Source organism: Callospermophilus lateralis, chromosome 7 (assembly GCF_048772815.1).
Source record: "Callospermophilus lateralis isolate mCalLat2 chromosome 7, mCalLat2.hap1, whole genome shotgun sequence".
In the NCBI taxonomy this organism is placed as follows: domain Eukaryota; kingdom Metazoa; phylum Chordata; class Mammalia; order Rodentia; family Sciuridae; genus Callospermophilus; species Callospermophilus lateralis.
The window spans coordinates 107537019-107557332 of NC_135311.1; the positions used below are offsets into that span (position 1 = coordinate 107537019).

The window sequence follows — 20314 nt, forward strand, 5'->3', positions numbered from 1 at the left end:
AATTAGAGTTCTTAGTTCATTTAAACTTTTTTTTTCATTTATTCAATGCTATATTTTTTAATTAATTTTTATTGTAGGTTGTTCAAAACATTACATAGTTCTTGATATATCATATTTCACACTTTGATTCAAGTGGGATATGCGCTCCCATTTTTACCCCATATACAGATTGCAGAATCACTTCAGTTGCACAACCATTGATTTACATATTGCCATTCTGGTGTCTGTTGTATTCTGCTGCCTTTCCTATCCCCTACTATCCCCCCTCCCCCCTCCCCTCCCCTCCCCTCTTCTCTCTCTACCCCCTCTACTGTAATTCATTTATCCCCCTTATATTTTTCCTCCTTTCCCCTCACTTCCTCTTGTATGTAATTTTGTATACCCCTGAGGGTCTCCTTCCATTTACATGCAATTTCCCTTCTCTCTCCCTTTCCCTCCCACCTCTCATCCCTGTTTAATGTTAATCTTCTTCTCATGCTCTTTGTCCCTACTCTGTTCTTAGCTACTCTCCTTATATCAAAGAAGACATTTGGCATTTGTTTTTAAGGGATTGGCTAGCTTCACTTAGCATAATCTGCTCTAATGCCATCCATTTCCCTCCAAATTCTATGATTTTGTCATTTCTTAATGCAGAGTAATACTCCATTGTGTATAAATGCCACATTTTTTTATCCATTCGTCTATTGAAGGGCATCTAGGTTGGTTCCACAGTCTTGCTATTGTGAATTGTGCTGCTATGAACATGGATGTAGCAGTGTCCCTATAGTGTGCTCTTTTTAGGTCTTTAGGGAATAGACCAAGTAGGGGAATAGCTGGATCAAATGGTGGTTCTATTCCGAGCTTTCCAAGAAATCTCCATACTGCTTTCCAAATTGGCCACACCAATTTGCAGTCCCACCAGCAATGTACAAGAGTACCCTTTTCCCCACATCCTCGCCAGCACTTGTTGCTGTTTGACTTCCTAATGGCTGCCAATCTTACTGGAGTGAGTTGGTATCTTAGGGTGGTTTTGATTTGCATTTCTCTGACTGCTAGAGATGGTGAGCATTTTTTCATATACTTGTTGATTGATTGTATGTCCTCCTCTGAGAAATTTCTGTTCAGGTCCTTGGCCCATTTGTTGATTGGGTTATTCGTTATCTCATTGTCTAATTTTTTTAGTTCTTTGTATATTCTGGATATTAGGGCTCTGTCTGAAGTGTGAGGAGTAAAGATTTGTTCCCAGGACGTAGGCTCCCTATTTACCTCTCTTATTGTTTCTTTTGCTGAGAAAAAACTTTTTAGTTTGAGTAAGTCCCATTTGTTGATTCTAGTTATTAACTGTTGTGCTATGGGTGTCCTATTGAGGAATTTGGAGCCCGACCCCACAGTATGTAGATCATAGCCAACTTTTTCTTCTATCAGACGCCATGTCTCTGATTTGAAATCAAGTTCCTTGATCCACTTTGAGTTAACTTTTGTGCATGGCGAGAGAAAGGAATTCAGTTTCATTTTGTTGCAAATGGATTTCCAGTTTTCCCAACACCATTTGTTGAAGATGCTATCCTTCTTCCATTGCATGCTTTTAGCCCCTTTATCGAATATAAGATAGTTGTAGTTTTGTGGATTGGTTTCTGTGTCCTCTATTCTGTACCATTGGTCCACCCGCCTGTTTTGGTACCAGTACCATGCTGTTTTTGTTACTATTGCTCTGTAGTATAGTTTGAAGTCTGGTATAGCTATACCGCCTGATTCATACTTCCTGCTTAGCATTGTTTTTGCTATTCTGGGTCTTTTATTTTTCCATATGAATTTCATGATTGCTTTCTCTATTTCTACAAGAAATGCCGTTGGGATTTTGATTGGCATTGCATTAAACCTATAGAGAACTTTGGGTAATATCGCCATTTTGATGATGTTACTTCTACCTATCCATGAACAGGGTATATTTTTCCATCTTCTAAGATCTTCTTCTATTTCTCTCTTTAGGGTTCTGTAGTTTTCATTGTATAAGTCTTTCACCTCTTTTGTTAGGTTGATTCCCAAGTATTTTATTTTTTTTGAGGATATTGTGAATGGGGTGGTTGTCCTCATTTCCATTTCCGAGGATTTGTCGCTGATATACAGGAATGCCTTTGATTTATGCGTGTTGATTTTATAGCCTGCCACTTTGCTGAATTCCTTTATTAGCTCTAATAGTTTCTTTGTAGACCCTTTTGGGTCTGCTAGGTATACAATCATGTCATCTGCAAATAGTGATAATTTGAGTTCTTCTTTTCCTATTTTTATGCCTTTAATTTCTTTCGTCTGTCTAATTGCTCTGGCCAGTGATTCGAGAACTATGTTGAACAGAAGTGGTGAGAGAGGGCATCCCTGTCTTGTTCCAGATTTTAGAGGGAATGCCTTCAGTTTTTCTCCATTCAGAATGATGCTAGCCTGAGGCTTAGCATAGATTGCTTTTACAATATTGAGGTATGTTCCTGTTATCCCTATTTTTTCTAGAGTTTTGAACATAAAGGGATGCTGTACTTTGTCGAATGCTTTTTCCGCATCTATCGAGATGATCATATGGTTCTTATTTTTAAGCCTATTGATGTGGTGAATAACATTTATTGATTTCCGTGTATTGAACCAGCCTTGCATCCCAGGGATAAATCCTACCTGATCATGGTGCACAATTTTTTTGATATGTTTTTGTATCCGGTTCGCCAGAATTTTATTGAGGATTTTTGCATCTAGGTTCATTAGAGATATTAGTCTGTAGTTTTCTTTCTTTGAAGTGTCTTTGTCTGGTTTAGGAATCAGGGTGATGTTGGCCTCATAGAATGAATTTGGAAGTTCTCCCTCTTTTTCTATTTCCTGAAATAGCTTGAAAAGTATTGGTATTAGTTCCTCTTTAAAGGTTTTGTAAAACTCTGCTGTATACCCATCCGGTCCTGGGCTTTTCTTAGTTGGTAGTCTTTTGATGGTATCTTCTATTTCCTCAATTGATATTGGTCTGTTTAGGTTGTCAATATCCTCCTGACTCAATCTGGGCAAATCATATGACTTAAGAAATTTATCGATGCCTTCACTATCTTCTATTTTATTGGAGTATAAGGATTCAAAATAGTTTCTGATAAACTTCTGTATTTCTAAAGTGTCTGTTGTGATATTGCCTTTTTCATCCCGTATGCTGGTAATTTGAGTTCTCTCTCTTCTTCTCTTCGTTAGCGTGGCTAAGGGTCTGTCGATTTTATTTATTTTTTCAAAGAACCAACTTTTAGTTTTGTCAATTTTTTCAATTGTTTCTTTCGTTTCGATTTCATTAATTTCAGCTCTGATTTTAATTATTTCTTGTCTTCTACTTCTTTTGCTGTTGTTTTGCTCTTCTTTTTCTAGGATTTTGAGTTGAAGTATTAGATCATTTATTTGTTGGTTTTTTCTTTTTTTAAGGAATGAACTCCAAGCAATAAATTTTCCTCTTAGAACTGCTTTCAATATGTCCCATAGATTCCGATATGTTGTGTCTGTGTTTTCATTTATCTCTAAGAATTTTTTAATTTCCTCCTTGATGTCTTCTATAACCCATTGATCATTCAGTAACCTATTGTTCATTCTCCAAGTGATGCATGATTTTTCCTTACTTCTTTTATCGTTAATTTTCAATTTCATTCCATTATGGTCAGATAAGATGCATGGTATTATCTCTACTCCTTTATATTGTCTAAGAGTTGCCCTGTGACATAATATATGATCTATTTTTGAGAAGGATCCATGTGCTGCTGAGAAAAAAGTGTAACTACTTGATGTTGGGTGGTATATTCTATATATGTCAATTAAGTCTAGGTTATTAATTGTGTTATTGAGCTCTATAGTTTCCTTATTCAACTTTTGTTTGGAAGATCTGTCCAGTGGTGAGAGAGGTGTGTTGAAGTCTCCCATGATTATTGTATGGTGGTCTATTAGACTCTTGAACTTGAGAAGAGTTTGTTTGATGAACATAGCTGCACCATTGTTTGGGGCATATATATTTATGATTGTTATGTCTTGTTGGTGTATGGTTCCCTTGAGAAGTATGTAGTGTCCCTCTTCATCCCTTTTGATTAACTTTGGCTTGAAATCTATTTTATTTGATATGAGTATGGACACTCCTGCTTGTTTCCGAAGTCCATATGAGTGATATGATTTTTCCCAACCTTTCACCTTCAGTCTATGTATATCTTTTCCTATCAAATGCGTCTCCTGAAGGCAGCATATTGTTGGGTCTTGTTTTGTGATCCATTCTACTAGCCTGTGTCTCTTAATTGGTGAGTTTAAGCCATTAACATTTAGGGTTATTATTGAGATATGGGTTGTTCTTCCAGCCATATTTGTTTATTTATGTTACTAAACATGGTTTGTTTTCCTCTTTGATTATTCCTCCCCCCTTTACTGTACTACCTCCCGCTGTTGGTTTTCATTGATATTTTCCATTTCCTCTTCCTGTAATATTTTGCCGAGGATGTTTTGAAGAGATGGTTTTCTAGCTGCAAATTCTTTTAACTTTTGTTTATCATGGAAGGTTTTAATTTCATCTTCCATCCTGAAGCTTAATTTCGTGGGATACACAATTCTTGGTTGGAACCCATTTTCTTTCAGTGTTTGAAATATGTTATTCCAGGATCTTCTAGCTTTCAGAGTCTGTGTTGAAAGATCAGCTGTTATCCTGATTGGTTTACCCCTAAATGTAATCTGCTTCCTTTCTCTTGTAGCTTTTAAAATTCTCTCCTTATTCTGTATGTTGGGCATCTTCATTATAATGTGTCTAGGTGTGGATCTCATGATTTTGCACATTCGGCGTCCTGTAGGCTTCTAGGATTTGGGATTCTGTCTCATTCTTCAAGTCTGGGAAGTTTTCTCGTATTATTTCGTTGAATAGATTGCCCATTCCTTTGGTTTGGACCTCAGTACCTTCCTGTATCCCAATGACTCTTAAGTTTGGTCTCTTTATGTTATCCCATATTTTTTGAATGTTCTGCTCATGGTTTCTTAACAGCTTTGCTGAACTGTCTATGTTCTCCTCCAGTTGAAATACTTTGTCTTCATTGTCTGATGTTCTATCTTCTAAGTGTTCTACTCTGCTGTTAGTATTCTCAATTGAGTTTTTAAGTTGGTTTATTGTTTCCTGCATTTCCAGGATTTCTGTTTGTTTGTTTTTTATAACCTCTATCTCCCTGTATAATTGATCTTTTGCTTCTTGGATTTGTTTATGTAATTCATTGTCAAAGTGGTCGAAGTGGTCTTTCATTGTCTGATTTTGCTGTCTAATGTCTTCCTTGAGACTCCAGATCATCTGAAGCATGTATATCCTGAATTCTTTATCTGACATTCCATCTGCTGCAGATATTACCTCTTCTAAAGTTGAGTTGACCTGCATTGCTTGTGGTCCTTTCTTTCCTTGTCTTTTCATATTGATCGCGTTTCTTTCTGCTTGGTGAAACTGTTGTGTTATTGATTTTTCCCCCTATATATTTATATTGCTCTTGTATAGCTGCAAAGTCTCCCTCGCAGGCTTTGGCGGTGGTTCTGCCCCTCCTCCAATTGAGGCAATGTGCCTACCACGCCGGGAGGCCGCTGTGCCTGTACTTTCGATGGGCCTGTTCTTTCGGTGGTCACAGGTCCGCCTACCTTGCAGGCGTGAGCAGCGGCTTTGCCCCTCCGCTGGCCACTAGGCCTGTTCTGTCTGTCGGTTGCAGTTCTGTCTACCTAAAAGGCGCTGGTGGCGGCTCTGCCCCTCCCCCAACCGGGGCGATGTATCTGGCGGGCCACTGGGCCTGTTTTGTCAGTGGTCACGGTTCCGCCTACCTTGCACGTGCGTGGAGCAGCTGTGTCCCTCCGAGAGTTGCTGGGCCTGACCTGCCGGTGGGTGGCAAGTGCACCTACCTTGCAGGCGCGGGGGTGACTCTGCCGCTCCGCAGGTCACTGGGCCTGATCTGCTAGTGAGTCGCAGGTCTGCCTAACTTGCAGGCGCCCGGCGGCTCTGCCCCTCCCCCAACCGGGGCGGGGCGATGTGTCTGGCTGGCCGCTGGGCCTGTTCTGTTGGTGGTCACGGTTCAGCCTACCTAGCAGGCACGTGGGGCAGCTGTGCCCCTCCGCAGGTTTTTGGGCCTGACCTGCCGGTGGGTCGCAGGTCTGCCTACCTTGTAGGCTCGGGGGGTGGCTCTGCCGCTCTGTAGATTGCTGTGCCTGTTCTGCTGGTGGGTCGCGGGTCCGCCTACCTTGCAGGCGCCCGGCGGCTCTGCCCCTTCCCCAACCGGAGCGATGTGTCTGGCGGTCCACTGGGCCTGTTTTGTCGGTGGTCACGGTTCCGCCTACCTTGCACGCGTGTGGAGCAGCTGTGTCCCTCCGAGAGTTGCTGGGCCTAACCTGCCGGTGGGTGGCAAGTGCACCTACCTTGCAGGCCCGGGGGTGGCTCTGCCGCTCCGCGGTTGCTGGGCCTGATCTGCTAGTGATTCGCAGGTCTGCCTAACTTGCAGGCGCCCGGCGGCTCTGCCCCTCCCCCCACCGGGGCGGGGCGATGTGTCTGGCCGGCCTCTGGGCCTGTTCTGTCGGTGGTCAGGGTTCTGCCTACCTAGCAGGCTCGTGGGGCAGCTCTGCCCCTCCACAGTTTGTTGGGCCTGACCTGCCGGTGGGTGGCAAGTGCCCCTACCTTGCAGGCCCGGGGGTGGCTCTGCCACTCCGCGGTTGCTGGGTCTGATCAGCTGGTGATTCGCAGGTCTGCCTAATTTGCAGGCGCCCGGCAGCTCTGCCCCTCCCCCAACCGGGGCGGGGCGATGTGTCTGGCCGGCCTCTGGGCCTGTTCTGTCGGTGGTCAGGGTTCTGCCTACCTAGCAGGCTTGTGGGGCAGCTGTGCCCCTCCGCAGATTGTTGGGCCTGACGTGCCGGTGGGTGGCAAGTACCCCTACCTTGCAGGCCCGGGGGTGGCTCTGCCGCTCCGCGGTTGCTGGGCCTGATCTGCTGGTGATTCGCAGGTCTGCGTAACTTGCAGGCGCCCGGCGGCTCTGCCCCTCCCCCAACCGGAGCGATGTGTCTGGCAGTCCACTGGGCCTGTTTTGTCGGTGGTCACAGTTCCGCCTACCTTGCACACGCGTGGAGCAGCTGTTTCATTAGTGCCTGGGCACACTCTCCTTGTTTGCCTCCCTCAGGCCCTAAGTTTGTAGAGCTTGGGGCTGAGAACCCCCAGCAAATTTGCTTACCTTCTGGTAGCCACGCCCCCGTATCTGATGCAAGAGACCTCAGTTGTCAGCACTGGTGGGAGCGGTAGCCGTGAGTCCCACGCCGAGGCGAGTCGGTGCAAGAGACCTCAGTTGTCAGCACTGGTGGGAGCGGTAGCTGGGAGTCCCGCGCCGCGCGGTTCCCGCCGGCTCCTGCACCAGCGCCGCCGCGGCTCCCACCGGCTCCCGCGCCGCTGCTGCAGCTCCCGCCAGTTCCGGCCGGCTCCCGTGCCGTTGCCCCGGCTGCCGCCAGCTCCCTTGCCGCAGCCGCGGCTCCCGCTGGCTCCCGTGCCGCCCTCGGTCTGGCTATTGCGCTCACAGGAGAGCTGGGAGGGAGTTCATTTAAACTTATTGTGTTTATCAGATAATTAAATTTGCTTCTACTGTCTTATTTTGTGTTTAAATATCTTTTTTACCCTTTCTACATTATGTTTTATTATTTGTTTTCCTTTATGTTCTATAGATTGAACTTTGGTATAGGTTGAACTTTTCCTGATACACATTTTCTTCTATTTGTTAGAATATTTTAATTCTACCTGTGTTATGTTAGAGACTCATTAGATACTTGAAAATTTAAAATCAATTTTAAATCTTTAAATTATCCAATCTATTAAAATTTGTTCTAAAAAATAATACAATTTCAGAATACTTTAACTTTTCCCATACATTAGCAATTTCATGCTATTTTCTCCATTACCTGAGTTTCCAACAGATTCAACTCAAAAGATAAATATTAGTATTGTATATTTACAAAATATTTCTCTAATTAGATTTTGCAGATGTATTTTGTTTGTACCTATTATCAATCTAAATAATTTAAAAATACTTCAATATAATAATACTTAATATTAGTAAAATTTCAAATTTTCTCTATATCTGGGTAACATATATTGTCCTTCTTGTCATCCATTATGGGACCCAATAATGATACTTAGCATTTGCATTTTATAATGCTGTTGTGTAGGTTTGTCTATTTTAAAATTCATTTTATGGCATCTTTCTCAACATTTTTTTGGTTTAGCATGTAATAATCATTGTATTTCCAATTTTTGCAAATATATATATATATATATATATATATATATATATATATATATATTTATAATGCTGCTAAAAATTATTGCATTTCTCTCTTTGTATACTTTTAAAAAGAGTTTTATATGATGTAAATCTTCAGAATTAAAGGATCTTTGAGTTTTAGTTTTATTTGACCCTCTACTTTCCTATATCTGTAAGACAGCTTAAACTCACCTTTCTTGCTTATGTAAACTTACAGACCTCTCTAAAACTCCTAACCAACTTATTGGCATCTGATTACCACTCCATATTTAACTTTATGTTAATACCAATAGATTTCATTACACCCATGTTTATTGCAACACTGTTCATAACAGGTGAGACATGGAATCATCCTAGATTTGTATCAACAGATGAATGTAAAGAAAATGTGGCATATATACAAAATGGAGATTATCCAGACATAAAGAAGAATCAAATTCCATCATTTGCAGAAAATTAGATGGAACTAAAGAAACTTATGTCAAATGAAGTGAGCCAGACATAGAAAGACAAGTGCCACATGTTTTCTTTCATATATGAAAGCTAAAAAGAGTCAACCTGAAAATAGAATAAAGATTGGGATGGGTATTGGTGGTGTGGAAAAGGGAAATTGAATTTGATCAGCACAAACCGTACACAGATATAGAAATACTGCACTGAACCCCCTTAATATGTATAATTAATACATTTTAATAAAAAATCAAAAAGTGCCATTAATAACTACTATTACAATAAATGATACTGGAGTTGGAAGTTTCTGCTTAAATTGCATTTTCATTTTCAGGAATTTCACTTATCTCTGATGGAAAAAGGGTTTCATAATACAGTATTCATAATGTTTCATTTAACATTTTCTATCTGTTGCTATTGCTACTATAGTTGCTGATAATACAGTATTTGTAAATGTTTCATTTAACATTTTCTATCTGTTGCTATTGCTACTACAGTTGCTGATAATACAGTATTTGTAAATGTTTCATTTAACATTTTTCTGCCTGTTGCTATTGCTGCTACAGTTGCTGCTACATGTATGGGGGAGGGGGATAGATTTTTCCATACCAAAAGAAATAGAAGTGTTCTTTTATGTTTTCATAGTTTTTAAATTTTTATTCAAATATAATTCATGCTATGTTCATTGTAACAATTTAAGTAACACAAACTTTCCCATTTCCTCTATCAGTTTCATTTCCATGGAAAAAGTGAAAGTAACAATTTATTATCCCCATTTATTATCCAGGAACATACATAGATCTACAGGCACATATAACATAAAGAGCATTCTTTCTCTAAAACACTTTGTCACATTTAAGATATTTAATTTGTTTTTCTTTAATGCTCATAATGATATATTGTCAGTTATGTGTGCATATATGAATTCACAGTACAGATGAAACTTTATTCCTATTTCAATTATAATGATGTGTTGGCTGAGTATAATCCCAAGCAATATGAGAATCAGGATATCTAGAACTCAACAAAGACTAGTAGAACTCTGAAATGAAACCCTGATCAACAGTTTTCCTGTATCTGAAACTATCTCAGTCAAAGAACCATTTAACAATGACAAACAAATTTCAGAGTCATAGAAACAAAATTGTCATGGTTGTACTAATAATAAGCAAAAATAGGCTTTTCTGGCATACTTTCTATCCAATAAATATTTATCAGGAACTAGAATCTGAAAGAAAGAGGAAGAAGATACAACATTTTGGAAACCAGGATTTTCTGAAGGAAACATGTTGAGAAGGTAGGATTTGCTCTCATCGTTCTAAGTTCTGATTGATCCTTGAATCTATATGGTATTCTTTAGAAGTTAAGATCCATTAGGAGGATGAGCAAGACCCATAAATATGGCAGAACTTGGGGTTTTGAGTGATCTTCAGTAAACCTAGCATATGGCTGTCATTTGGAATTACTCCCTTCAGGTAGATGTACTAAAAAATGTGGAGAGAGTCCCAGCTGTGGCTTTAAAAACTTCTGAGGATGCCAAAAGGATAGAAAACCATTGGCATACTATAATAGCTAAGATTTTGGTATTATTCACATTTGCATTACTGTGATAAAATACCTATGATAACCACCTCATCTCAACCTCTTGGAGGTTTCAGTCCATTGTCAGTTGGCCACATTACTTTTGATACTATGGTGAGGCAGCACATCACGACAGGAACATGTGGCAGAGGAAGTTTCTCACTTCAGGGAGGTCAGGAAGTAAATAAGAAAGGCAATGAAAGAGATTGAAGTCCCTCAATTTCCTTTCAGGACACAATCCAATGTTTAACTTTCATCCAGTGAGCTCTACCACCTAAAGTTTCCATCATCTCCCAATACCACCATAGTTGCCCCCACCAACTAGACCAACTCCAAAATCAAATAATTTAACCCAGGGTAAAATTTCTTGAGTTGTTTCATATTTTAATTTAGCAATCAAAAATATGTTTAAACCTTCCAAACCATTCTTTGCACTGTTAATCAAGCTTCCACCTGACTGAAGACTTATGAATATTAGAATTTTCTTTCTGGACACATTAAACTGTACATTTATTTTACTTGACTTTTATATCAGTGTGACAAAAACACAAGATAAGATCAATTTAGGGAGGGAAAGTTTTTGCAGGGGGCCCTATAGTTTCAAAGGTCTCAGTCATGGATGACCAAGTTCATTGCTCTTGTCCTAAGATGAGGCAGCACATCATGGTGGGAGCTCATGGTAAAATTAGGCTGCCTACTCCATCAACAGGAAACAAGAGAGGACAAGGAGGGGGCCATTATCCCCTTCAAAGGTGTGCCCCCAATGACCTAAAGACCTCCCACTAGGTTCCACATTTTAAAGGTTCCACCACTTCCCAACACTGCCACTCTGGAGACTACGTCTTTAACACATGGGCCTTTGGGGGCCATTCAACATCAAACTACAGCACCAATGAAATCAGAATGCTTACTGTGATAGGTTATAGAAGGAGAAATATTAATATATTAAACTATTTCAGGATTAGAGTTCATAATAACCAAGATGGTAACAAAGGTCAGAACCAGGAACAAGCCTCTACCATTATCTTGAAGTTGGGAAAAATTCCCTTTGAGAATGAGGTCCATATAGTATATTTCAAGGAAATATAATTTCTGAAAAACTGGAAAGTTTGAAACAGAAATACTGGATTAGAGAAATGCAGGTATTGATTGTGCTTTTTGTACCATGCTAAAGATTTAACCTTGTTATTGATGTTTGATTCTTGGTATTAAAACTTCTCTTTAAAATAAAATCATTTCTACATCAGTCAGAAACCAATAAGAGATTACTGAATTAGATTAGAATAGAATATATTAGATAATATGAAGAAGGTTTAGAAGAAGAATTGGATCAAGCTATTATAATAATAGAGACTTTCAAATTCCATCATGGTTCATCTGCAAGCTAAAGACCCTGGGATATTGGTAGTGTGGTTCAGTTCAAGTTTGAAAGCCTCAGAACCAGGGAAGGTGATGGTCTAATTTGCAGTCTGAGACTGAAGGCTTAAAACCCCCGGGGGGGGGGGGGGGGGGAAGGACTGCTACAAGTCCCAGAGCCAAAAGACCAAAGAGCCTAGTTCTGATGTCCTAAGGCTTTTGAAGAGAGACACCCTAGCTCCAGAAGAGAAACAGAGAGCAAATTTCCTTTCTTCTGCATTTTTGTTCTGAATCCCTAACCAATTGGAAGGTGTCTGCCCACCTGGAGAGTATGATTCCCACTCAGCCTACTGACTCACACATCCATCTCCTCTGGAGCTACCCACTCAGACACATCCAGAAATAACACTTTGCCAGTTCTCTAATCCCTTAATCCAGTTCAGTTGATGCCTAAAATTAACCACCATGATTTCCTTCAGGTGTGATGTAATCATCTTACTGAGGCTATATTTTTAAAGGAAAATATTACTTGCTACAAAATCCCACTGAAAATTATCTCAATGTGTTGGATAAGTTATCCTAATGTTTCTAGTTTTTATATCATCTTTTGAAAAGTCAGCAATCTATTTAATTTTTGCCTCTCTAAAGGAAGTGTATTTTGCTTCATTTGGATTTCACAATCTGATTATGATGTGTTCAATATGACTTAATGCAGCAACCTGCACAGCAACAACAAAAGATCATGAGGAGGGGCAACAGGAGAATGAGGAAAAACAAGAGACATTTTTAACTACAGCTGGGGCCAGGTGGAACACTGTCCCCTGATGAAGGACCGGTGACCCAGAACTGGCTCTGCATGTTTATTATATAGGGTCTCATAATCAGGACGTTTAACTACAGAAGCTTTGCAAATTATTCAAGGCCTGTGATTTCTCAGGAGGCTTGTTTGTGCACTAAAATGTTATAATGCAAGAACATCTTGCAGCTATCCTGCCATATCCAGAAAACCCATTGTACTGGTACATTTGACAACTGTTAGCATAAGAGGCCATGTCAAGACTATCCATGTATCCTCACCTTTTGGCAAGGAAATGTTCTCAGGTTGACTTTTACCAATGCCATGGGATCAGCCAATGACCATAGCTCACTCACTCACCACAGCTTAGTTTGCATTTATTCTGCTTAAGGTTCACAAACATCCTTGGGTGTTCAAACTTAAAAATAAAATTCTGATAACTATGTCTTCAAGAATTTCTTATGCATTGTTTTTATGCTCTTCTCCTCTAGGTCTCTAGCTACATATATGTTAGATCCCTTCAGTGTGTCTCTTACCTCTCTATGTCTTCTCTTTGTCTTTTATTCTTTCTGCTCTCAGTTCTTCAGTCTGGATATTTATAATTGAAGAGCCTGACAGTTCACTAATCTTATGTTCTCCCTACCTAATGTGCAGCTAAACTTTTAATGAATTTTTGCTTCAGAAATTATATATTCAGAAATTATATATTTTTTGTATAATTCCCAAGGACATATCTTTCAAAGATTTCATTTCTATGGCAAAGTAATATCTTTCTCTACATACTTACAAATCAATTGCATTTATCTTAAACCTATCAGTTAATTTCACCATCTGGGTGGTCTGATTATGTTTTATTTATTTTCTCTTAGTTAATGTTCAGGTGGTCCTGTCCTTTCTCCCGTGTAAAAAAAAATGCATTCTCTTTGTCTTTTATTCTTTCTGCTCTCTGTTCTTCAGTCTGGACTGAGCTAACATTTAAGGCTAGAGCTTCAACATATGCATTTGGGGATTGAGTGGATAAAACATTCAGTTCATAATAGGAAAGGATTTGGGGGATTTCTCACTTCATTCTTTCCACTGATGTCCTCAACTGCCTTTTAAAAGTATATTGTATTCATCCTTTTGAATGCTCCTTCAAAAAGGAGTTCAGAAGCTTAAAGTAGAACTATCACTCTTGTGATAGTTCTACTTTGTCTCTTTGTCTAGTAATAAATTTTAAAAATGTATTTGCTTTGCCAGGAGTGGAATTAAGTGGTATCTATAGAATCAGAGATATTCAACCCAGACTTCTCTGGAAATGGAGCATCCAGTCAAGCCACTGGACTCTCATACCTTCTTTCAAGTATTTTGCCAATGGTATATCATCTGAACAATGTCTCAAACATATACAGATCTTTGAATTTTTTAAATATCAGGCCCATTTTTAACTCTTTGTTTCAGTCCATATCCTGTAGTAGTACTTACTAATGTTCTTAGATGAGCCAAAGCAAAAGTAATATGAGGACTATTCTCCCAGTGACAGGTTGAGTATCCCAATCTTGTTCCAAAATTTCTAATGTATCTGCCCTCCTCAGAGTTCCCAATGTGATTCTGCAATACCATATTAGTTGTAAGTACTTTTTCAAGGCATATTTAGAAGGAGGAAACAACAGTACTATTAACCAACTATATGTCTTGGGAACAGGACAGGAACTTCTTCATAGAAGAAGGAACAGCTTTGGGGCTGGGAATGTGGCTCAAGCAGTAGTGTGCTTGCCTGGCATGTGTGCGGCCCAGGTTCGATCCTCAACACCACAAACAAAGATGTTGTGTCCGCCGAAAACTAAAATTAAAATTCTCTCTCTCTCTCTAAAAAAAAAAAAAAAAGAAAGAAAGAAAGAAAAAAAAGAAGGAACAGCTGGGCATAATGGTACATGCCTGTAATCCCAGTGACCCAGGAGGCTGAGAAGGAGGATCACAAGTTCAAGACCAGCTTTGGCAGCTTAGGGAGACCTTGTCTCAAAATGAAGAAGAATGGGGATGTGGCTCAATGGTAGAGCAGCCCTGAATTTAATTGATAGTACTGGGCAATGGGTGGGAGGAATAAAATGTTAACAGCAGTGTCCATATTTATATCCTGGGAGATTATAAAGATAGTAGTACTAATAAATAAGATATAAAAATAGGTGGAAAAGAAGATTTAAGAGCATCAAAGGAAAAAGTGTTTCAATTCTATACATAGATTTTGATGTGTTTGTGGTAAAGATGTTTAGTAGGCAATTGAATAAGAATTTGATCATATGTCATGATAGGTAAAATGTTGAAATCATTCATGTATGTAACAGCAGAGAATTAGATGATACTTCAGGAAAATCAAACTCTATGGTAGTGAATGTAAAAGAGTTCTTTGTAATGCTAACCTGTTATTTCTTGGACTTTTAATGAATTTAAATTTATTTATTTAGCTTTTACTAACATTTAAGAAAGAGAAAAGGAAAAGGTAACTATCAAAATAGAGGATAAGTGCCTTAAAATAGCTGAGAGATGCACAGATAAAGAAGCCATTATCGCTTTTATCTGAAACTTTCAAAAACTAAAGTCTGTTGCCTTTTTGGTACCAGTTGATAGCCAAGGAGTTGTTCAGTCCAAAATATCTTCCAATTATTACCATGGTGAGACCACTGATAAAATGTAAGGGATGTCCTATTTCAGTAATGACATATAAAATTACTGGCATTTTAGTAAAAAAAAAGTGATTTATTTTAAAGAGGTACATTTTAAAATTCCACTTTTATACACAAAAGTGGAATTCATTGTGATATGGGCATGTATACACTTATTAATTTCAGTCTGACCTTCTTCCCCTTTCCCATTTCTCCTCCTCCCCATCACTTGCCTTCTTCTACTCCACTGTTCTCTCTTCTTTTTTAATGAGATTCTTCCTCCTTTTAAAAAAGTTCTTATTTCTCTTTAGCTTCTGAATATAAGAGAAAACATTCAACCCTGACCTTTTCGAATCTTATTTCACTCAGCATGATGCTCTCCAGTTCCATCCATTTACCAGAAAATGCTATTTCATTTTTCTTTATATCTGAGTAAAACTCCGTTGTGTATATATACTACATTTTCTTTATCTAATCATTTTATCAGAACTCATTAATAACCAATAAGGAGATGATACAAGTTGATTTTAATGTTATTTATTATCTTGTTTCTCATCTTGTGCATGAAAAACAGAACTGCATCTAACTAATTGAAGTTCTTTATTGGCAAAAAAGAGCATTGATGTTTCAACAGTACAAAAAAAAGAATAAAGTCTAAGAATAAAGTTGACTGAGGAGATAAAATGTATGTACACTGAAAATATAAAATACTGGTGAAAAAACTGTAGAAGACACAGAAAAATAGAAAGACATCTCATTTTCATGAATTGGAAGAATGGATACTGTTAAAAATTTCTATACTACCCAAACTGAATTATAGATTCAATTCAATTTCTATTAAAATACCAATAGCATTTTCTACAGAACTAGAAAAATAATTCTAAAATTCATACAAAACCATAAAAGACCCTGAATAACTAAGACACTCTTAAGCAAAAAGAACAAATCTGGAAGCATCACATTTTTTGAGTAAAACTATATTAAAAGACTATAGTAATGAAAACAGCATGGTAATAATATAAAATAATACATGAACCCATGGAGCAAAATACAAAGCCTAGAAATAAACCCTCAAGTATGTGGTCAAATGATTTTTTTACCAAGAATACCTAATAGGGAAAAGACTTGTCAATAAATGATTCTAGGAAAACTGGATATCTACATGCAAACAGTAAAATAAAGAGCCAATTGTGGTGACACACACCTTTAATCCCAAGGACTCAGGAGTCTGAGGCAGGAGGATTGCAATTCAAGACCAGCCTCAGCAATTTAGAGAGACCCTGAGCAACTTAGTGAGACCCTTTCAAAAGATTAAAAAAATTAAAATGCTGGGAATGTTGCTCAGTGGTTAAGGACCCCTGGGTTCAATCTCTGATACCAAAACAAACAAACAAAATGGATGCCACTCTTACACCACACTCAAAAATCAATTCAAAAGAAAATAAATATATAAGTGTAACACCTGAAGTAATTGAAATTCTTAGAAGGGAAAATAGAGAAAAATTTTCTTTTCATTTGATTGATATTTGTTTTGACACCAAAAGCATGGCAACAAAAGCAAAAACAAATAAATGAGACTATTAAGTAATGAGACTATCAGACTAAAACTTTTCAGCACGGCAAAGGAAATAATCAACAAATAAAAAGGCAGCCTATTGAATAGGAGAAAACATTTGTAAACTATATTTTCTAAAAATTTTTAAAATTTTTTCCTACACTATTTGTTATTTTGAATTCTATGTAAACAATTAAAATATTTCATATATTTTTAAAACTAAAGTGTAAATTACTGTATGAGCCATAGTTGTTTTCAGGCTCAATGAAAAACAATGAGTAATTTATGTATCTTTATATGTATACATATAAAAGCATTTCAACTTACTCTGAAAATCTTACTATATTGAATGAACCATTCTCATTATAATAAAATTTAGTCTTACATGAAAGCCAAGCATCTCATTATACAAATACCAGTAAGTGCCCATTTCTGTGACTTCTGGAAACCACTAGAATCAGCTGAATTCAGCACTTGACTTCTCAACTCATTAAACTGTCTCTCAGAGAATGTTGTTACTGTGTTCCTAGTTCCAATCCAACCATGCAGATCTCACAAAGGAACTTCAAAAAGAAAACTTTTCTTTTGGGGGTTGTAGCTCAGTGGTAGAGTGCTTGCCTAGTACATGTAAGGCCCTGGGTTCAATTCTCAGCACCAATAAAAACAAATAAATAAAATAAAGGTATTGTGTCCATCTACAACTAAAAAGAAAAAGAAATCTTTTTTATGTTTTACTAACTCATTAATTGTGAATATCAATGGGGGTTTTGGGGGATAGTTCTATACATGCATACAACATGCATTCATCAAATCCAACCTCCTTTTATCCACTCACCCCTATATATCGTTCTCAGCTCCTATTAATCACAATTCTAAAGTCAGATTGACTTTTATTATTGTCCACATATGAGGGAGAGCATGTGATACTTGTCTTTCTGTGTCTGGCTTATTTCATTTAACATAATGTCTTCCAGGTTCATCAATTTTGCTGCAAATGACAGGATTTCCTTCTTATTTATAGCTGAGTATTATCCCATTGTGTAGATACATCACATTTTCTTTACCCATTTAGCTGTTGTCATGCACATAGACTGATTCCACCATATCTTAGCAATTGTGAATAATGTTGCAATATACATACTCTTGTAGGTAACTCTTTGACTTTCTGATTTCATTTTCTTTGGATATATATTTTGGATCATATAGTAGATCTCTGTTTAGTTTCCTAAGGAAATTCCATACTGTTCTCCTTAATGACTGTACTAGTTTACATGACCACCAACAGTATATAAAATACCCATTTTCTCTACATTCTCATGAGCATTGTTATTTTTTTGTTTTTTGATAATAGTCATTGTAACTAGAATGAGACTACATCTTACTGTGGTTTTAATTTGCATTTCCCTTATAGCTGGTATTGAGCATTCTTTTACATAATTATTGATCACATGTATTTCTCCTTTAGAGGTGTGTGTGTTCAGATCATTTGCCCATTTTTTTAGTTGGATTATATTTTGCTATTAAGTTTTTGAGTTCCTTTTATATTCTGGATATTAATTCTCTAACAGATAAATAACTGGCAAGGATTTTCTCCCATTCTGTACATTATCTCTTCACTCTGTTGATTGCTTCATTTGCCATATAGAAGCATTACAGTTTGGTATAATCCTGTTTGTCAATCTTTTGTTTCCTGTGATTTGGGGTCCAATCCAGAAAATCATTGCCTGTCCTAACATCTTAAGATATTTTCATCATGTTTTCTTCCAACATTTTTGTAGTCTCTGCCACGCGACCAGAGCTGGCTTCATGAAAGAAGGTTCAGTTCATGAGTAATTGCTAGGGAGTTTTAAATTAAAGAGACAAGACTCCAATTACCTTTAATACCAGCTCCGGGACAGCTTCTCCTAGCTCCCACCTCCAGCCACCTAATGCTGCAGCGAGCTTTACAGAAGAGACTAGCAAGAGAGGGAGTGGGCTTTTATTGGGGAACAAAAACTTCTGAAGAGAATCCCATCCAATGAAGGTTAAGAGGGGCAGCATCCCAAGGTCAGGGGTGGGTTGATTGGGTCTTTGAGGCAGTGGCCAGACACGCCTCTGCACAGACAAGTCCTCGGACCTGGAGAAGGGTGGGGAAAGCTCTGACACAGCTGTATCTAAGTGCCTCTCACCCAGCCAGGGAGGTAACTCAAATCACGTGTAAGGATGGCCTCCCACACTCAGGTCATACATTTAGGTATTGGATCCACTTTGAATTTATTTTTGCACAGGGTGAGCAATAGGGGTGCGGTCAATATTCTGAATAATGTATATTTAGTATTAGTATTCCTAGCATCATTTATTGAAGAGGCTATCCTTTCTCCAATGTGTTTTTGACAACTTTTTTGATAATTAGTTGACTACAGATGCACAGATTTCTGGATAGAAGACTTAGTGGGGTAAAAGAAACCCACTCTGCTCCATTGATCTATGTGTCTGTTTTTATCCTGATACCAGGTTGTGTGTTTTGGTTACTAGGACTCAGTAATATGTCTTAAAATCATGTTTCATTAGGTCTTCAGCTTTGTTCATTTTGCTCAAGATTGCTTTGGCTATGTGATTTTCTTTTGTGCTTCCATATGAATTTTAAAATTACTTCTCTATTTCTGTAAAGGTTGTCATTGATATTTTAATGGGGATTTATTTAATCTATAAATATATAGATTTATTTAATCTATAAATCGCTTTCAGTAGTACAGACATTTGGACCATATTAATTCTTCTAATCCATAAGCTTTTAAAAATATCAAGAACTCAGGAGAGAAGCAAGACTACTTAAAACAAGCCATTCTTAGCAAAAGTATTAATCTTTAGAACCACGAGGTGCCTGGTTTATTTTTCTCTTGTAAGCCTGAGGTACAAACTATCTTAAAAGTCTAATTCAAAACTTACCTTCTCCAGAAATCCTTATCTAGTGTTAATTTCACATCAAGCTTTTCTTCTGTGATGTCCTGTATTAATTTCTAATAGGTCCTTATCTTAAATTCTCATGTAGACATTTCCAAATTGCCTTGGATTGATTTTGCACTGAGTTAGACAAGTGTAGTATGTTTAAAAGTGTTGCTTTCCCCTCTACTTTATACTAGATTAGATAAGCAGTCATAATGGAATACAAAAAAAATTGAAACTTCAAGAAGATAGCACTACATGCAAACCAGATACTAAAAATTTCAAACACTGACACCTTGTGCCAACATGTAGTGGTCTTCTTTATCTATAGTATTTATGCTTTCTGTATAATACTAATGTAAATATTGGTGTATTCTATGAGTCTCCAGGAATTTGTTTTCCATCTCTTTTCATTAAAATTGCTTTTATTCTTAAGTTGTAAGCCTATGGCCTGAAAAACAAATATCTTCTATTTTATAATTTCATTCAACTTGAGTCTCAGACTGAAAACCAGAGGTTTAATTTTATTTATATTTCTGATTATGATATGTTTTGACTATTTCAGGGCAATGTTTAGATTTTATGAAACATTTGTTTATTAGCTTATCACTTTCCTACAATTATATATTATCACAGCTTGAATTCTTATGAAGTAATTATATTTGACATAAATAATCTCAAAATTATGTAAATAAGATATTCATATAATATGTTTTAGAAATCTTTGAGTCTCCAG

At 37.7% G+C, this 20314-nt stretch overlaps 1 protein-coding gene across 1 annotated transcript in view; it reads right to left on the reverse strand.

The window, feature by feature from the left end:
• Positions 1-20314, reverse strand: part of LOC143404476 (selection and upkeep of intraepithelial T-cells protein 9-like) — a 61677-nt gene that overhangs the window by 17699 nt on the left and 23664 nt on the right. The window contains exon 5 of the mRNA XM_077110076.1: positions 7395-7520. Coding sequence (XP_076966191.1) covers positions 7395-7520 — 126 coding nt within the window. The remainder of the gene's footprint in view (positions 1-7394; positions 7521-20314) is intronic.